Source organism: Macaca nemestrina, chromosome 13 (assembly GCF_043159975.1).
Source record: "Macaca nemestrina isolate mMacNem1 chromosome 13, mMacNem.hap1, whole genome shotgun sequence".
NCBI classification, from domain to species: domain Eukaryota; kingdom Metazoa; phylum Chordata; class Mammalia; order Primates; family Cercopithecidae; genus Macaca; species Macaca nemestrina.
The window spans coordinates 44,099,574-44,119,011 of record NC_092137.1 but is presented as its reverse complement, the minus strand read 5'-3'; the positions used below and the strand labels follow the sequence as shown (position 1 = coordinate 44,119,011).

The following is a 19,438-nucleotide window of genomic DNA, read 5'->3' as shown; positions in this document are numbered from 1 at the left end:
GTGTTTTTACTAGTTGGCCTCCCGCAAGCCTCTGCGCCAACTTGGGAGGAGTTGACCCCTTGCGACTCTACGAACAGAGGAATGCGGGGGTGCAGCGAATGAACACGATGCCCAGATCGGAGACGGAAGACGGAAAAGAAATGCTTCGATAACGAAACAAGCAACATCGTTTATATGAGTATCACATTGACTCCCCTCTTCTCAGAGAAGTGCGGATTTCCATCTTCCAACCTAAAACGATCCCTGGCTCCCCCCACATTTGGCGCGCCCTGCAGTTGGTCTCTGCCGCGCCGGGCGACCCTGAGGTCACGTGCTCCTCCTGTCCTTCTGGCGGAACGTGCTTCCCGCTGCGGGGACGTTCGAGCCATGGCAGCCCTGCTGAGATCCTCGTGTTGGCTGCTGCGTGCCGGGGCGGCCCCGCGCCTCCCGCTCTCCCTGCGCCTCCTCACTGGCGGCCCGGGCCGGCCGCATGCCGCCTCCTATCTGCCTGCCGCTCGCGCCGGGCCCGTGGCTGGGTGAGTGCCCAGGCCCTTCTTCCAGTTAGGCTGCGGCGCGAAGGCCCCCCGGGGTCGTGGGCGCCGTCAGGGACCGGGTCCCGCCTGTGCTCGCCACCCTCCTCGCCGCCCCAGGACCGAGCCTCCCCGTGCCCCGCGCACCACGCTCCCTACCAGGGATTTTCGGGTGCTAGGGTTAAGCGCCTTCAGAAGGTCACGGATGCGGGCATGGCTTGCTTCCGGCTTGAATCCTGCCCTCGCCACTTCAGCCTGGGTCTTACGGTCCTCGGGGTACCCACGGTCAACGAAGACGAGGGGGGGTTTGAAAACTGCTTTGGAGAGTCGGGTGGTGGTCTCCTCCTTACACTCGGCTAGCTTGGGTGGTGTCCCACGTGGGGTCACTGTTGGTAATCAGTAACCACCTAGCATTTAGATACTGAGAAATTTAGCTTTTTGCGTGGGAGGGGGCGGCGGGGAATGGGTTGGGAGTTTGGGTGAGCCACGGATGGCCTAAAGCTGGATGCTGGATTATGATTAGTCTGGGCTTTTGCCTGCGTTCTCTTGAATGGGGTTTTCCTTCAGCATTTAGGAAGGTGTTGTACGAGTTGGTAACTGTCATGGCAGGATTTGTAAATGTCTTTGTTATTTATTTATTTATTTCGAGATCAGTAGCCCAGGTGGGAGTGCAATGGCGCGATCTTGGCTCGCTGCAACCTCCGCTTCCAAGGTTCAGGCGATTCTCCTGCCTCAGCCTCCCGAGTAGCTGGGATTACAGGTGTGCGCCACCATGCTAGGCTAACTTTTGTACTTTTAGTAAAGACTGGGTTTCACCATGTTGGCCATGCTAGTCCCGAACTCCAGACCTTAAGCGATCCTCCTGCCTCGGCCTCCCAAAGTGCTGGGATTACAGGTGTGAGCCACCGCTCCCGGCCTATAAGTGTCTTTGAATGAATGAGCACATGCAAGGCGCTCTGTTGGAATCTGGGGATGCAAAGGCAAGTTAAACTCTCAGTGGGTGTCAGATGTGCGACTAAATGCTCTCATGGTTTGAGATTTATCAGAGATAGGTTTGGTATAGACTTTTGTAGTGGAGGGGATAAAAAAAGTTGATGGAAGTGTTCATTTGGTTATTAATAGTATTCTGACCACCAGAGAAGGGGAGATAGGTTGCTGAGCTTTTAGCTTTGGAGAAAAAATGATTTTGAGAGACTGATGCTTATAAATTAAGGTACTTTGAGAGCTTGCATAAGGACTGAGAGCCAGGGATCTGCAGTAGGCTGGGCCCAGACTGCAGCCTACTCCAGTTTTATCTGCATTTTATCCTCAATTTATCTGCATTATGCCATTAGACAAGTTACTTAACATCTCCAGGCCTCAGTTACCTTAGCTATAAGATGGGAGTAGTAATGGTGTTAGGAATATTTCAGAATTATCTGTATTTAGCACTTAGTATAGGGCCTGATGCATAGTAAGTGCTTTGTCGGTTACTACAGTAGTCATAACTACTACTTAGGTTGTTATGCGGACCTTCGTGGACCAGCCTGAACACCTAACCTCGCCGTAAAATTACGTGGAGAAAATAATTTATGATTTCTTAACAACTTATAGTCTTTGGAATGTAACCTACTTGTAATTGGAGCCTGCCTGTGTTTTCATATTAGACTTGAACAGTTAACTTTCTGAAATCATGCCTCTGAGCGCAGAACTACATGCATCTCTTGGCTTTCAGAGTTTCTTTTGAGAAAGTTGTGCCCATTACTCTTATTATTGTAGTCCTCAGCATTTCTGTAAGGTCAGGGGAAGGTCCACATTTTCTTTTATCTTCACTGTTGCATTTGAGGAGAACTGAATAAAGAGAACACAGTTTAGTAGAAAGGGTGGTCTAGGTGTTCATCAGACCTGGGTTCTGTTTACTTACTGCATAATCTCAGACATCTTACTAACCTCTCAGTTCCTCAGTTTCATTATCTGTAAAGGCCTTTCCCACTTATCTTTGTAAAGTTGCTTTCTTGTCATTCAGATCTCAAATGTCGAAGCCTTACCCCAACACTCAATCCAAAACATGCCAGTCCTATTTTAGGTTTATTCGTGGCACACCTCACTTGTCTGATATCATTACTTATTTCTCTGTGTTTTTTTTTTTTTTTTCCTTAGTAGAAGGTAAGCTGCATGAGAGCAGGACTTTGTCTTGTTCACCACTATGTGTTCAGGTGATAACGGGCAATAAAGGTAATTGTTCCCTCTTTTTCCTGAACTCTGGGGACTATATATAGTCTTCTACCCCACAGCCTGTAACCATGCCCAGATCTTGCCCACCTGAAACACAGAACCTTTCCTGGAACTCTATTTACTCTAGAAGCTTCTCAGTCTCTTCCCTATCCATAATTCTCTGTCTCTGATTTCCTCACTTTTCATTCCCTTTCCTACTCACTGCAGTCACACCACTGTCAGACTGTTATTATCTTGTTTATTGATTTTTTAATTGTATTTTTGAAAAATTATTTCAAAAGTGCCTTGAGGAACATTTGCAAAAATTATTCCTCAAAGTACCTCGAGGAATAGTTGCAAAACCTGGGTGGTGGGAACAGTAAACTAAAAATCACCCTTAATTTTTGTCAACCAGAGAGCCATTAGTTGATAGTTATCCTTTTACTGACTTGTGTATGTGTAAGATGTATGTTTATTTAACTTTTTCAGAGGACCTCTTTTAATTACCAAATCCACTTTTGAGGCCTTAACCTCGCATATTACTCTTCCATTTTCCCCTTCATGAGACCCTTTTCTCAGTATTGATGACACCGTTTTTCTAGATTCTCTTCTCTTTAGGATTTGTCTCATTTGCTTCATTCCTCTTTCTTCTGTTCACCTATTAAATGCTGATGTTCTTGGTAGTTTTACCCGTGGTCCTTCTATGTTTTCTCAGTGTTTTCATTCTCTTTTGTGACCTTTTTCATTTTTCAGGGCGTTACTTACCTATCTGATGATGTTTCTCCCACATATGGACCGTCTACTAGACGCATCCACCTGCTTGAACTATAGGTACTTCAAAGCCAACACAGCTCAAATTGGACTCCTCCTCCTTCTCACATCTATTCCTCTTGCGTTCCCTGTTTTCATGAATGTTGCTGTTTCTACCTGCCTTCCAGAAAGATCCTGGATATCTACATGTTTGTTTTCTCATTCATCTCTTACTCCCTTCACCCCCCATTTATTGATTGCACAAATGATTAAGCCCTGTTAGATCTGCTTCATTTGGAATGCATCCCTTTTCCTCCAACCCCATCATCATTCCCTAGTCTCCCTGGTAATTTGATCATGTCATTTTCCTACTTACACTTAAGCATTGTGGTGACTCCCATTGGGTCCAGAATGAGATCCAGACTCTTTAGCACAGGTGCTTTATGAGCTGGAGTTGCCTCTGGAGCATCATCTCTTGTGAGTTCCTTACCATGGCATCCTGTGTTCTAGCCATACCAGACTACTACTTTGAAGTGCTCTACAGCAGGGCTTCTCAAACTCTAGTAAGCATGATTGCCTGGGGCTCTTAAAATGCAGATTCTGATTTTGTAGGTCTAGTGCTTGTCTGTGGATCTACAAAGCTTTGATGGGCCATGTTGTATATTTCCTTGCCTTTGAGTGTGATGTTGACTCTTGGAATGTGTTTCCCCTTCCTCCTTAGTCAGGTGTCCCCCATCTCTGTTGAACTTTAACTTGACTGCTTCTCCCATTTGACTGCTCCTTTCTTGTGGCTCCTCTTAGACCCTGTATCATGAAGGCACCCATTAACACTATGACATGTGCACTCACCAACACTCTGGAGCTGGCTGTAAGTTCCTTGAAGGCAGATACTGTGTCTTACTCCTTTTGCTTTCTCTGGTGTTTTAACTTTGTGGCATGTAGTAGGTGTCAAATGTTTGTTGAGTAAATCAATGAAAATCTTAAGACATTGAAGAAGGAAGATGGTAAACTGGAGGAGATTGAAGGGATATTTAACCGATCCATGCAGTGCAGTGTGTCTATACAAATTCACCCTGAGCTTGATTTCCAGGAATGTCCTATCTGAGGACAAATGAGTATTAGCAGTGAAATTTTTAGACATTCATTAGTAATCCGTTTTCAAAATTGTAACACCAAGAAGTATACCCTATATGTGGTCTTACTCTTCATTTTCCCATTTCAGTACATCTATTTTTCAAATAGATGCTTTCTTATAAACCAGCTCTTACTCTGTTCTCTGTGAGGAGATAAATACTCTTGCTTTCTCACATACATTTTCCTTGCATTTCTGGATCAGAGCTGCTTATATATTTGCGTGACAGTTTTTAGCATAATACGTATGTACTTCAGAGGAAAGATAAGCTTTGAGCTAAATCTGTTTGGAAGTAGATCTAGACTAATGATTGGCCTAAAAGTGAAAATCATATATTGTTCTTTGATGGGATAGCATGATTTTTATTTCTAAAGTTGGAAGAAAACTTTTAGAAAACTCTCATTTTAGAAAAATCTTCTGCAAATATTAAGAATCTGATGGGTCCATGCTATCGTTCACGCCTTTAATCCCGGCACTTTGGGAGGCGGAGGCGGGTGGATCACTTGAGGTCAGGAGTTTGAGACCAGCCTGGCCGACATGGTGAAACCCCGTCTCTTACTAAAAATATAAAAACAAAATTAGCTGAGCGTCATGGTGGCGGGCGCCTGTAGTCCCAGCTACTGAGACTGAGGTGGGAGAATAGCATGAATCTGGGAGGCGGAGCTTGCAGGGAGCCGAGATCGGGGCAGGCGACAGAGTGAGACCCTTGTCTCAAAAAAAAAAAAATATCTAAATAAAAGTTAGCCAGGCGTGGTGGCCCATGCCTGTAATCCCAGCTACTTGGGACGCTGAGGCAGGAGAATTGCTTGAACCCAGGAGGCGGAGGTTGTGGTGAGCCAAGATCGCGCCATTACACTCCAGCCTGGTCTACAGAGTGAGACTCCATCTCAGTTTAAAAAAAAAAAGAACCTGATGGGTCTTTTGGTGTTGTGAAATCTGTAAGATTCAGCCTCTGCTCTGTGAGTATAGATTTATCAATCACAGGGCTGGACAGGCACATGTACAACTATTAGACGTGCTGTCCATAAGATAAGAATATAATATTGTGGTATTTCAGAGAGAGGAGCAGTCCCATTTGTTTTATGGCAGGGGGACATTGAGTTTTAGAGGACACATGGTAGTGGATATTCAGAATGGTCCAAAATTAGAGAAGAGCATGAAGAGACTTGGAGACCATTTATCCCGTGTAGCTGTGTGGGTGTGGTGGAAGTTGATACCGCAAAGGCCAGTTGATTTCTTCAGACTACCAAGATTGCTTAGAAGGTAGGTTATTTGATGACTGGAAGTCATTGGAGGATTTTAAGTACAGATTTTGACAAAGTTTATGTAGATTATAGGAGAAATGGAACATAGGGATAGAACAACACTGGTGTTGCAAATTAGGAGTAATAGGACTTCAATGAGGTAGTGCAGAACTGAAGAAAATATCCTTGTCTTGAGAGAAAGATAACAGAAGATTGGTGGGAGTGTTAGCAGAATTAAGAAAAGTAGATTTGGGGATTAGGGTAAACAATGGTACCTTTAGAGTAGACGTTTATTACTTTTTTTTTTTTCCCTCAAGACGGAGTCTCGCTCTGCTAACCCAGGCTGGAGTGTAATGGGGCCATCTCGGCCCACTGCAACCTCTGCCTCCCAGGTTCAAGCGATTCTCCCACCTCAACCTCCCAAGTAGCTGGGACATCAGGCATGTGCCACCATGTCCGGCTAATTTTTGAATTTTTTTTAGTAGAGATGGGATTTTGCCATGTTGGCCAGGCTGGTCTCGAAATCCTGACCTCGGGTAATCCACCCACCTTGGCCTCCCAAAGTGCTGGGATTGCAGGCGTGAGCCACCGCACCTGGCCTGATGTTTATTATTTTCAAAGTGTGTTTGTAAACATACCATCATACAAACATTTCAATTTTCGTGGTTATTGCAAATTAGGAAACGGTTAGAAAGATAATTTATTCAAGACCTCAAGTTGGGATTCAACTCCAGATACCATGATTCACATTTCTGAAACATTTTACATATGTTGTAACATAATGTTACAAGTCTTTTACATATGTTACATTTTTGATCTTGTCATTTTCCTGTTTACAGTTAAGTGCCATGGTAGTTTTCATTGGGTGCAGAATGAGGTCCAGACCTTTGTGTTTTAGGTGGTGAAGGGATTACTTATGGACAAAAACATTTTTTAAAAGACAATACATGATATATTATAAACTTGGGATTTAAAGACTTTCACAGGTAAGTAAACATGGAAGATCTCAGAATGTGTCTGGAAGGGATCTTCAAAAGAGTGTCTTTCTCCATGTCACATCATTGGTCCCAATCTGGTTAACTGACTTTGCATCACTTCCTCCATAGGTGAGACAAAGGAAGCATCCCGTTTGACTGGAGGATCCTGGAAGATGGAAGGGAAATCTGGCTAGGTGGAAAGGAGTGGATTGGTATTTCAGGCCAGGAGGTGGTTATCAAGTGTAGAAGGGTGGCCCGTAGCTTTTTTAGTCTAAAATTCTATGATTTGCCATGAAGCATAAAACTGGGGTAGCTAAATTTGTCAAAACTTTTTGGAGAATTGAATTCTTAGACGGAGAAAGTTCTTTGGGACTTAGCTTTATAAAAGATTTTTTAGGCCAGGCCCAGTAATTTCCGCATTTTCAGAGTCTGAGGCAGGAGGATCACTTGAAGCCAGGAGTTTGAGACCAGCCGGGGCAACATAGTGAGACCCCTATCTTTAGAAAAAAAGAAAGTAGTCAGCTGTGGTGGCATGCACTTGTAGTCCTAGCTATTTGGGAGCTGAGGCTGAGGTGGGAGGATTGCTTGAGGCCAGGAGTTCAAAGCTGCAGTGAGCCATAAGTACACCACTGCACTTCAGCCTGGACAACAGAATGAGACCTGTCTCAAAAAAAAAAAGAAAAAAAAAAAATTTAAAAAAAAAAAAAAAAGGAAAGCTATTTTAAAAACCCAGAGGCATTTGACCAGGCATGGTGGCTCACGCCTGTAATCCCAGCACTTTGGGAGGCCGAGGTGAGCGGATCACGAGGTCAGGAGATTGAGACCATCCTGGCTAATACGGTGAAACGCTGTTTCTACTAAAAAAAATTAAAAAATTAGCTGGGCATGGTGGCGGGCGCCTGTAGTTCCAGCTACTTGGGAGGCCGAGGCAGGAGAATGGCGTGAACCCGGGAGGTGGAGCTTGCAGTGAGCTGAGATCATAACTGCACCACTCACTCCAGCTTAGGCAACAGAGCGAGACTGTCTCAAAAACAAAAACAAAAAAAAAACTCAGAGGCATTTATTGAGCACCTTGTATAATAAGACAGCTATTATTTATTGAGCAGTAGAGTTTTTTTTTTTTTTTTTGAGACGGGGTTTTGCTCTTGTTTCTCAAGCTGGAGTGCAATGGCATGATCTCAGCTCACTGCAACCTCTGCCTCCCAGGTTCAAGAGATTGTCCTGCCTTAGCCTCCCGAGTAGCTGGGATTATAGGCATGCGCCACCAGGCCTGGCTACGTTTGTATTTTTAGTAGAGACAGGGTTTCTCCATGTTGGTTAGGCTGGTCGAACTCCTGACCTCAGGTGATCCGCCCGCTTTGGCTTCCCAGAGTGCTGGGATTACAGGTGTGAGCCTCTGCACCCAGCTTTTTTTTTGAGACAGTGTCTCTCTGTCTCCCAGGCTGGAGTGCAGTGGCACGATCTTGGCTCACTTGCAACCTCTGCCTCCTGGGTACAATCATTTCTCCCACCTCAGCCTTCCAAGTTGCTGGGATTACAGGCGCCTGCCACCATGCCAGACTAATTTTTGTATTTTTAGTAGAGATGAGGTTTCACCATGTTGGCCAGTCTGGTCTCAAGACCTCAAGTGATATGCCTGCCTCGGCCTCCCAAAGTACTGGGATTACGGGCTTGAACTACTGCGCCTGGCCCCTTGTTTCTTAATAGCATTTACCACAATTGGTATTTTTTAAAAGTCTAATTTATTAGATTTGTTACTAGATAAGATTCTAGCGAGTGCCTTATACATAGAGAGCGCTCAATAAAAAGAAAGCGCTCAATAAATATTTTTTGAATTAATAAATGGAAGAGCAGAATTGATGTGATAAGAACAATGACAGGATTTTTGAAAAAAGATGGTTTTGAGTATGGTTGATCTGGCAGTTGTATGAAGAGAGGCTGAAGCCTGAGAAACTAAAGATTTGTTGCAGAAATCCATGAGTTCAACAAGAGACTCAGACATCTAAGCACTCAATAGATGGGATGTAAAGGCTGAGTTTGCCCAATAAAATAATTAGTCTAAGATTTTGAGTTTGAGGGAACAATTTATTAGTGGAATAGTTGGTTGCAGTGGAGAAATTTGAAGGGAATATCAACCATTTTTAAAAGGAGGCATTATCTTTTTGAATTTTGGCTACATTTACACTCAGGAGGCTCCAGCAGTATATAAAAAGAATTATGTACCTTGATCAAGTGGGATTTATTCCAAGTGTGCAAGGCTGGTTCAGCATTTGAAAATCAATTCACATGATCCAGTGTATCAACAGGCTAAAGAAAACCCAAGTGGAATAGTTAAATTAGGGATTGGTGAAAACATAAGAGATGAATTTGAGCTCCCCATATTTCCACATTATAGTGCAACAAAGTAAGTTGAGAGAGCAACTCTATGAAAGCAACTCTATGAAAGCTTTACAAGTATGTCATAAAATCCAAATCCCTTATTTATCTGCCACTGGAGACTTTCCATTATCTAGTCTCACTCACTGTCTAGGTTTAATTTTTTACCACTTTCTGGTGTGAACACCCCATTGCAGCCAGATTAGTTTCTTTGATGCCCTTTTGCCACATTGAGTTCATTTCAGAATGAGACCGTCTGAGTGCTAACCCTGGCCCTATCATTAGTTTTAACTGTGATGACTTTGGGCAAGTTGCTTCATTTTTTTCATTTGTAAGTTATAATTTTCTCATACCCAGCAAAAATTAAGCACATGATAAACATTAGCTATTAATAATGCCTCTTCTATCTTCTACCAGTATCTCCCTTTAAACTCTTCATAGCTCTAAAGTGACACTAAACTGATTATCAGTGAAGAAGAAAAAAAGGGGAGAGAAGAGTTTTAAGAAGGTGTATGGCCTGGGCATGGTGGCTCATGCCTGTAATCCCAGCACTTTGGGAGGCCAAGGTGGGCAGATTGCTTGAGGCCAGGAGTTTGAGACCAGCCTGGACAACATGATAAAACCCCGTCTCTATGAAAAATATAAAAATTAGTTGGGCATGGTGGTGTGTGCCTGTAATCCCAGCTACTCAGGAGGCTGAGGCAGGAGAATCGATTGAATCCTGAGGCAGAGGTTGCAGTGACCTGAGATAGCACCACTGCACTCCAGCCTGGGGGACAGAGCAAGACTCCATCTCAAAATAAATAAGTAAAAATTGGCAGAAAATACTTCACCAGAAAAGACATATAGATGGCAAATAAGCATATGAAAAGATGTTCAACAGCTTATGTCACAGAGAAATATAAATTAAAACGACAATGAGATACCACTATCAGAATGGCAACAATCCAGCAAAACATCGAAAACCCCAAATACTGGCAAGGATGTAGGACAACAGGAACTCTCATTTATTGCTAGTAGGAAAGCAAAATGGTATAGCTATTTTGGAAGATAGTTTGGTAGTTTCTTACAAAGCTAAATGTAGAGGTATTTACCCAAATGAGTTCAAAATTTATGTCCATACCAAAACCTTCACACAAATGCTTATAGCAGCTTTATTCATAATTGTCAAAAAATTGGAAGCGACCAGGATGTCCTTCAGTAGGCAAATGGGTAAACAAATTATGTATATCTGTACAAAAGAGCATTATTCAACAATGAAAAGAAGTGCGCTGTCATGCTGTGAAAAGACATGGAGGAACCGTAAATGTTTGTTGCTAGGTGAAAGAAGCCAATCTGAAAAGGCAGCATGCTGTATGATACAACCATATGACATTCTAGAAAAGGCAAAACTGGAGACAGGTAAAAATCAGTGGTTGCCAGGGGTTTGGAAAGAGGGTGGAAGGAATGAATAGAGAGCACGGGGCATTTTTAAGGCGGTGAAATTATTTCATGTGATACTGTGAAGGTATCATGTCATATGTTTGTCAAAACATGTATGCACACAGTGAACTCTAATGTAAATTATGGACCTTGGTTGATGGATAATGTATCAATATTGGTTCATCATTTGTAACAAGTATACCACACTAAAGCAAAATGTTACTAGGGGAAACAGGAGGGAGAAGAAAGTATATGGGAACTCTTCTTTCTGTACAATTTTTCTGTAAACCTAAAAACACTCTAAAAAGTTGGGTTTTTTCTAGTCAGTCTCTGCTTATCAAAAAATGGTGTTTTGTTTTGTTTTTTTTTAAATGGTACAGGCTTAAAAGTAGGGGGGAGGGTCCCACGGAAGCCTGCTTAGTAGGATAATCTGGTCCGTTTTATTTTTTTTACATATATATATATTTTTTTAAATGGACACTCAACTGTAAGATAGTTTCTATTAAAGAGCTAAAAAAAAAAAAAACCCACCTTAATTTTTTTAAAAAAAGCTGAGAGATAATAACTTTAAATGGCAGATTTTACAAGAAAACATTTATGGGTAATTTGAATATTAGTGGTAGGAGCTGGAGTCTGTGAAGGGAACCTGAGACATTTAAGAAGTGGAAAGGAGCCAGTATGATACTTGGATGAGATGATCCAATGATTTCCCCTTACGTGGTTATGTCAATTTTGGTGCTTAGCATTTGGAGGCATTGTGCTCCAGCTCGTGCAAGCCTGGTGGGTGTGATCTTCTTGCAGGGCCCACCTTCACCCCTGGACTTGTTCTGTTCTTTCTTGTCTGTCACGACATGCGCATTGCTCCAGGCTGTGAAACTCTTGTTTCCAGGATGTATTAGAGTACATTTAAAAATCAGTTCTGGACCATATAACTGAAGAGTCAAGACTTCTTTGGTTAAATATGTAATCCTTCCTCTACCCCAGTTTATTTTATAACAGATTCATGTTTCTACTTAACTAAAAAGCCAAACACGCTTCTGTGAAGGAGTCTCGGCTGCAGTAAAGACATGTGTATCAGAAAAATTTGCCTAGAATGTTCAGAACAATGTGCTGGTTTATAAATATCTGTTTTCTTCCTGAAATTTGAGTTTGTCTCCTCTTAAATTTAAAAAATATCCTGTAGCGGAAGTTTTATTTTTGCTCTTTAACAGTTTATCAGATTCGCGTTGTGTAAAAAACTTTGGCAAATAGACGTCACAATTTTGAAATTTCTATTAATCAGCTTTTGTTGTTGAATAATATTATTGCATACTCCTCCAAACTGTCACGTCCTGGGTAATTGAAAAATAATGTCACTTTGTGCTTGTCGAACATTAAGAAGGGGATAGTTTAGTAACAACTGATATAGCAACCAGATAAATGCCTTTTGGAAGTAAGGGATACATATTTTGTTTAAGAGTATATCTTCTGTGGTTTGTAGGTTAAAATTCAGCTCGTTTAACAAACTTGAGTCTATTAGCCATCTACAATGTGCTGATCATTGGTCTTACAAAAATAAGACATTGTCTTATTTAGTCAGTATCCTGATTTTTTCCATTATTTTCCACCTAGATGGTGGAATCACTAATGTTTAGAGTCATGATTTCTCCCAGATCACAGTGGTAGAATTTCTAGTTTAGTATCAATTACAGCCTCGTTTTATATAACCTTGAGGTGAAACTTCTAGTATAGCTTCCTTTAATAAAACATCACATACTTGATATTCAATTTGTGACTGGTTTTTTTCAGATTAATAACATAGGACAGAAATGTAAGTTTTATTTTTAAAGTCACCGTTGTGATGAAAATGTGTATGTCTGAAAAATGTGATTATATTATACTTAGTTATTATATACTTAGTGTGTAATGTATTTAGTGGCTGCTGTAACTAAGATATTGGCAACAAATATGTAAACCACTGAGAATTAGAAATCACTTGTTAAAAGTGATGTTTAAATACAGAGAAAGCATTTTTAAATTCAACTCAGATTGATAAGTTTTCCTTCACACGTAAGAATTATTTTTTATCTGATACTTTTAAATCAGGTACAGCTTATATTTTTACCTAGAATAGCCTAGAGAAGAAAATATATGGGAACTCTACTTAATGCACAATTTTTCTGTAAACCTAAAAATACTCTAAAAAATTGTGGTTTTTTTGTTCCTAGTCAGTCTCTGTAAAAAATTGTGTTTATTTAAAAAAAACGGTACAGCATAGAATCCCTCAGATTTCATGTTAGAGAGCATTTGACTTGCATATTCGACTCCATTACTAAAATAGTGAATGGTTTGAAGATTGCTTGATCTTTATAAACACATAATGTACAATTCTGACCGTACCTAATTTGTAATCATTTTCTTTCCCTTCTGGCTTCCTTAAAATTAACGATGTTTAGCACTTTATTTATTTTTGGTGGCAGTTGTTTTAAGTAATTAGGAAAGAATACAGCTAACATTTTGACAGTTGCACAGCAAATAAGAATTAAGAGTATTATCACTCTAAAGTGTTTCAACTTTATTTAGACAGATTAGAAATTATTTGGGCCTAAATTATCCTTTAAAAAAAAAAAGGCCGGGCGCGGTGGCTCAAGCCTGTAATCCCAGCACTTTGGGAGGCCGAGACGGGTGGATCACGAGGTCAGGAGATCGAGACCATCCTGGTGAACATGGTGAAACCCCGTCTCTACTAAAAAATACAAAAAACTAGCCGGGCGAGGTGGCGGCGCCTGTAGTCCCAGCTACTCGGGAGGCTGAGGCAGGAGAATGGCGTGAACCCGGAAGGCGGAGCTTGCAGTGAGCTGAGATCCGGCCACTGCACTGCAACTCCAGCCTGGGAGACAGAGCGAGACTCCGTCTCAAAAAAAAAAAAAAAAAAAAAGAAACTGCCTTGTTTTAACCTGGACATTGGTCTTCTTTTAAATTCATAGTAAGCTTATACCTAGAAAACTTAAAGGTAGTTGTAAAAATTTTGGATATATATTAGATTTCGTCTTATTTACAGAGGTGAGAAGAGCTTTGCAGCATAAACTGCTTCGTCTTTCATTACCTTGTTTTGGTTAAGAGAGATTTAAAAAACACTTAAAACACACCGTATTTCCATCTGATTTTGAAATGATTCCATGTTCAAAATTACCAAAATGCTCTCAATTATTCAGGAGATTTACTGTGCATATAATTTATGTATGTGTATATATGATTTTATCTAAAGCAAAAGCTAAAACTTTCTTTCCTATTAGTTCATACCTTTATTTTTGGTATTGTACTGTGATTTTAGGTGTTTAATAACTAATTTAAAAATTTGTGTAAGTTTTGTTCAAAAAATGACCTAAATAGATAGCAACTATTATTAATTATGTTTCATTTTTTAGAGGACTACTGAGCCCAGCCAGGCTGTATGTCATTGCTGCTGAAAAAAAGGATATTCAAGAGGAGTCCACTTTTTCTTCTAGAAGGATTGCCAATCACTTTGATTGGGCTCTGATGAGACTAGATAATTCTGTTCGAAGAACTGGCCGCATTCCAAAGATGCTTCTACAAAAAGTCTTTGATGACACCTGCCGCTCAGGTATGTCAAAATTTCCTGTTCATAAAGTTGACCTTTGGGTGGACACAGTGGCTCAGGCCTGTAATACCAGCACTTTGGGAGGTAGGTAGATCTCTTGAGGCCAAGAGTTCGACACCCGCCTGGTCAACATGGCAAAACCCCATCTCTACTAAAGATACAAAAATTAGCCAGGTATGGTGGCGTGTGCCTGTAGTCCCAGCTATGTGGGAGGCTGAGGCAGGAGAATCACTTGAACCCAGAAGGCAGAGGTTGTAGTTAGCTAAGATCACACCACTGCACTCCAGCCTGGGTGACAGAGAGAGACATCTGTCTTTAAAACAAAAAAACTCTTAAATATTAGGTTGTACAAAAGTAATTGTAGTTTTTGCCATTAAACATAATGGCTGCAATTACTTTTGCATCAACCTAAATAAATACTTGTTTGAGGGTAAGCTCGTTACAGAGTAGCTTATTTGATACTTTAATTTTCTTTGTTATATTCTGTTGATTGTCATTTATGTTATGATTGTGATTTCTATCTTGTCAGCTCATCTGGGCAAAGTTTGGAGTAACTAAAACATTTTAAAATTTTTGTTTGTTTGTTTATTTTTTGAGATGGGGTATCGCTCTGTCGCCCATTCTGGAGTACAGTGGTACAATCTCGGCTCACTGCAACTTCTGCCTCCCGGGTTCAAGCAACTCTCCTGCCTCAGCCTCCCAAGTAGCTGGGACTACCAGCGCATGCCACTACGCCCAGCTAATTTTTGTATTTTTTAATAGGGACGGGGTTTCACCATGTTGGCCAGGCTGGTCTCGCACTCCTGATCTCGTGATCTACCTGCCTTGGCCTCCCAAAGTGCTGGGATTACAGGCATGGGCCACCATGCCTGGTCTAGATATTTATTCCAAATCAGAAAATAAAAATTGCCTTTTTGCTTTTCCTAGTTTATGGAGTCACTTTTAGTAGTAAGTTTCTTGGAAGATACTAATTTTTCTTACCTTCCATTGTAGAGTGTCAGGTTTCTGTAAGATGATCACATATGACAGATTTCCATTATTTTCCTTGCATTTTCAATTAGCTACTAAAAATCTGTTTGGGTCACTAATGCCTGATGGAAGCTATAGGTCCTTCACTCCCTGTCCCCGACCCCCCAAAACCTCACACAAACATATGCATAATTTTGCATGCAGTTTAAGAGGATTCAGTAGCTTCTTAAAGCCTATTCATGGGTTTCAGACACACTTAGAAGCGTAGATATAGAATCTGATGATGAGAGATACCAAAGAAGTATCAATTATTACTATTGTTACGTACATTTAAAGAACCTGTGTCACATTCTCTCTCTAACTTATTTATTTATCCATCACTACAATAAATTTTGGAACATTTTCATCACCCCAAAAAGAAATTCCCCAACTCCTCATCCCTTCCAGCCCTAGGCAACCACTAGTTATTTTCTGTCCCTGTAGGTTTGCACTACTCTAAATATTTTGTATAAATGGAATCACACTAAGTGGTTTATTTTTGCTTTGTTTTAAAGTCAGCTTTCAGAGATATGTAGATAAAGCTTACAGATGTAGGGAGAGGGAAGCTTATATTGTAGCTGATTATGAACCTAACTTTTCTATTCCTGGATGATAATTACACTGCTTTACAGTATTTTCTTTCTTTCTTTTTTTCTTTTTTGAAATGGAGTCTTGCTCTTATTGCCCAGGCTGGAGTGCAATGGCTCAATGCAGCCTCCGCCTCACGGGTTCAAGAGTTCTCCTGCCTCAGCCTCCCGAGTAGCTAGGATTACAGGCATGTGCCATCTCGCCCAGTTAATTTTATGTTTCTAGTAGAGACAGGTTTTCTCCATGTTCATCAGGCTGGTCTCAAACTCCCGACTTCAGGTGATCTGCCCGCCTCAGCCTCCCAAAGTGCTGGGATTTGCGCCTGGCCCTTTATACTATTTTCATAAGATACTGAGAAGTTTAGCCTTTGAATTGTAGCAAGCACTGCCTATAAATTAGATTCTTTGTATTTTTGTGTTTGATACAGTCTTGCAGATTATATAGATTTTATAACTTAGATTTCTTAAGAAAGCAGACTAATATTAAAAGTTTGACTTGTAACTTAGTAACATTGTACATTAGGATAGGATTTTTCTAATTTATGGACACTCTCAATTTGAGCCAGGAGATTTTTGCATGCTTATAGATTTCTGTGTAAATTTTGGTATTTATCTATATGATATTGCTACTATGTTAAATGTTATCCATTAACCTTTTTTCCACAGGTGGCCCAGGTAGTAGTCACGCCTTGCTTCTACTACGTAGCTGTGGTTCTCTCTTGCCTGAACTAAAGCTTGAAGAGAGAACAGAATTTGCTCATAGGATATGGGACAAACTTCAGAAATTAGGTATGATTGTTTAAATATATGATGTGTATAAAAGGTGTAGATATTTTTTCTTTTTGCAAAAAAATGTTTGTTTACATAAATGGTATAATTCAGCTTTATGGAAGGGCTACTTGATTCATAATTTTTTGGTAATATTTATTTGGTGAGGTATAGTGACATCTAGGGGCATTAACAATAAATAATTTTTCATAACAAGTGTTACAAGTATGGTAAGTTAAAAAATAAAAAGAACAAAATAGCCAGTTTGTCTGTCAAAGTTATAAATGCACATACCATTTTACCAAGCAGTTCCATTTGTTTGAATTTAGATACAGATATACTCATAGATGCAAAAGGATATTCTTCATTGTAGCTTGTTTGTAGTAGTAAGAAATTGGAACCGATTCAAATATTCCTCTCTAGGGGATTAGGTAAATAAATTGTGGAGTACCCATAAAATAGATTACTGTGTAACTGTTTTAAGAAATGAAGAAGCTCTTTATATACCAATGGGGGTGTTCTCCAGAGTATAAATAAAAATTAAGGTGTAGACCAGAATGTATAGAATGATAGTATTTTGAAGAAAAATGTTCATACATGTGCATGTGTATACAGTATTAAAATATTTCTGGAAGGATGATGAACACTGGATACAGGTTTTACTCTACCTTTTTATACCTTTTCAATTTTAAGTCATGTAGTGTAGTACATATTCAAAAAATAATTTGAAAAAAGATCGTTTAATAAAATTTAATGTTCATTCCTGATTTAAAAAAATCTTAACATATAGAAGGATGCTTCTTTAATGTGTTAAAAATCTAAAACCAACAACAATCATGTATAATGCAATGAAATAAGATGTGAAACAGTACAAGAAATTATCATTTTTAGATGATGTGATTGTTTAATCTGTAAAATCCCAGAAAATCAACTCACAGTAATTAGCTGACTTACTAAATGTTTAAGAATCCATACCTCTTCTAGTTATAAAAGAAAATGGATACAAGAATCCAATAAAGTATGGCCACAAATAAATAAAATATTTACAACTGTTCTTCAAAAAGTGTGTAGGACCTATGTGAAAAAACTATAGGATAAAGACAGATTCTTCCTTCACAGTTTTGAATACATCTAGAATACATTTTGATAAGTTGATTTTTTTTAAGTTAAAAAATATATAAATAAATGTTGAATTTCAGAATGGAAAAGGATTTTATAAGTATAAAAGGAGCAGAAAAGTAAAGCTAAAGTATTCAATCTCTAAAAATTAGAAATTTCTATATGTCAGTAAGTCATTGAACTGGGAGAAATGTATGCAGAAAAGGTTACATTCTAAAATAGAAAAAAGCATTACACAGCAGTAATAATATTGATACCTCCATAGAAAGATTGACAATGTGTTATTATTTTAAAATTATTTACAAATAGTCTCTCCTATATAAGTGTATGCTTTATGAGGATTAAATCCATAGCTTCTTTATTTTCCTGCTTTGCCAGTAGCATGATGCTTTGTGTATAATGGCATTTGATACATACTTGTGAATTAATATTGCCAGAAACCTTGTACTTCACAAGTTTGACTCTTGTTTACAGATTTATAAAGATACAAGAGATCTTTTAGTTTAAGTAACTTGTCCAAAATTACAGAATGAGCTGTTGACAGATCTAAGCTATCTGTAAGATGGGGGTGATAGTAGTGTCTCAAAGTTGTTGTGAAGTTTAAGTGAGCCACTATATGTAGAACACTTAGCATAGTGCCTGAAACATAGTAAGTATGAAAGAAACGTATCTGTTAAGATAAAAATGTGTATTAATTTAATGGAACAGGTCTCTGCTGCCTAAAATCTCATAATCTGACCCCTAAATACTGACCGTAGGCCTGTATGGTCACAGGCAGGAGAATAAAGATGTGAAATTCATGAAAATATAGTGAGTCATGTTACCACAAAATTGATATAAGGACTGTGATGTCATGACTGAGTAGAGTAAGGATGTGTGGTAACCTTATTTGATGTGGCCCTAAATAGTAGGGATACAAAGAAAACAAAGGGCATTGGAATACCGATCATTAACAAGAGCAGACCATGGATCATGTTCATTAGCTGAAAATGGAATGCATCCTTCAAATGAAGGCTTTGAGTGGCAGAATTGCCAGCACAGTCCTACTGTGTGAAAGAACTGAAGTTACAATCCATTCATCACAGTGTGTCTGTAATGTGAGGACTGCTTTATATAGAAAAATCTTACAGTCACTTTTAAATATAGGGGTGTTGTCAGCGTTTTCTAACAGGAAGATAATTTTGTACTTCTTAAGTAAGAGGCCTTTTAATATCTGAATAGGCAGTTACTTGTGACTATACAATAATTCAGTAATTACTGTCTTACATGCTTAGTTTGCTCTGTGTGACAGAGTATCTGTGTAGATAGGTCTGAGTGCAAAGATGGATGGGTGAAATGCTGAAGTGATAGTTTTACTCTTTTTGTTTGTTAAATTTAGTTCCACTTTAAAGCATAGGATTTTCAATGCTTTTCTAAACATTGATTTTAAATTTCATTTGTAGGTGCTGTGTATGATGTGAGTCACTATAATGCTTTACTTAAAGTCTATCTTCAAAATGAATATAAATTCTCACCAACTGATTTCCTGGCAAAAATGGAGGAAGCGAACATTCAACCAAATCGAGTAAGTAGTTGCTATTGTGAATATATATTTTCACATCCACCATTTTTTTTCTTTACTCAGAAAAAAAAGTATATGTAAAATTAACTGGCCCATTTTCATTGACAGGTGACATACCAGAGATTGATTGCTTCTTACTGTAATACGGGAGATATTGAAGGTGCCAGGTATGGATCTGTATGAACATATTT

At 39.5% G+C, this 19,438-nt stretch overlaps 1 protein-coding gene across 1 annotated transcript in view; it reads left to right on the top strand.

Annotated features, from left to right (window-relative positions):
• The first annotated feature begins 335 nt into the window (after positions 1–335).
• The window catches only part of LOC105464939 (leucine rich pentatricopeptide repeat containing), a 117,043-nt gene continuing 97,940 nt past the window's right edge, over positions 336–19,438 (top strand). Inside the window, exons 1-5 of the mRNA XM_011713089.2 lie at positions 336–515; positions 14,011–14,207; positions 16,466–16,588; positions 19,129–19,250; positions 19,356–19,414. Of these exons, the coding sequence (XP_011711391.2) occupies positions 367–515; positions 14,011–14,207; positions 16,466–16,588; positions 19,129–19,250; positions 19,356–19,414 (650 nt within the window). The 5' untranslated portion in view covers positions 336–366. The remainder of the gene's footprint in view (positions 516–14,010; positions 14,208–16,465; positions 16,589–19,128; positions 19,251–19,355; positions 19,415–19,438) is intronic.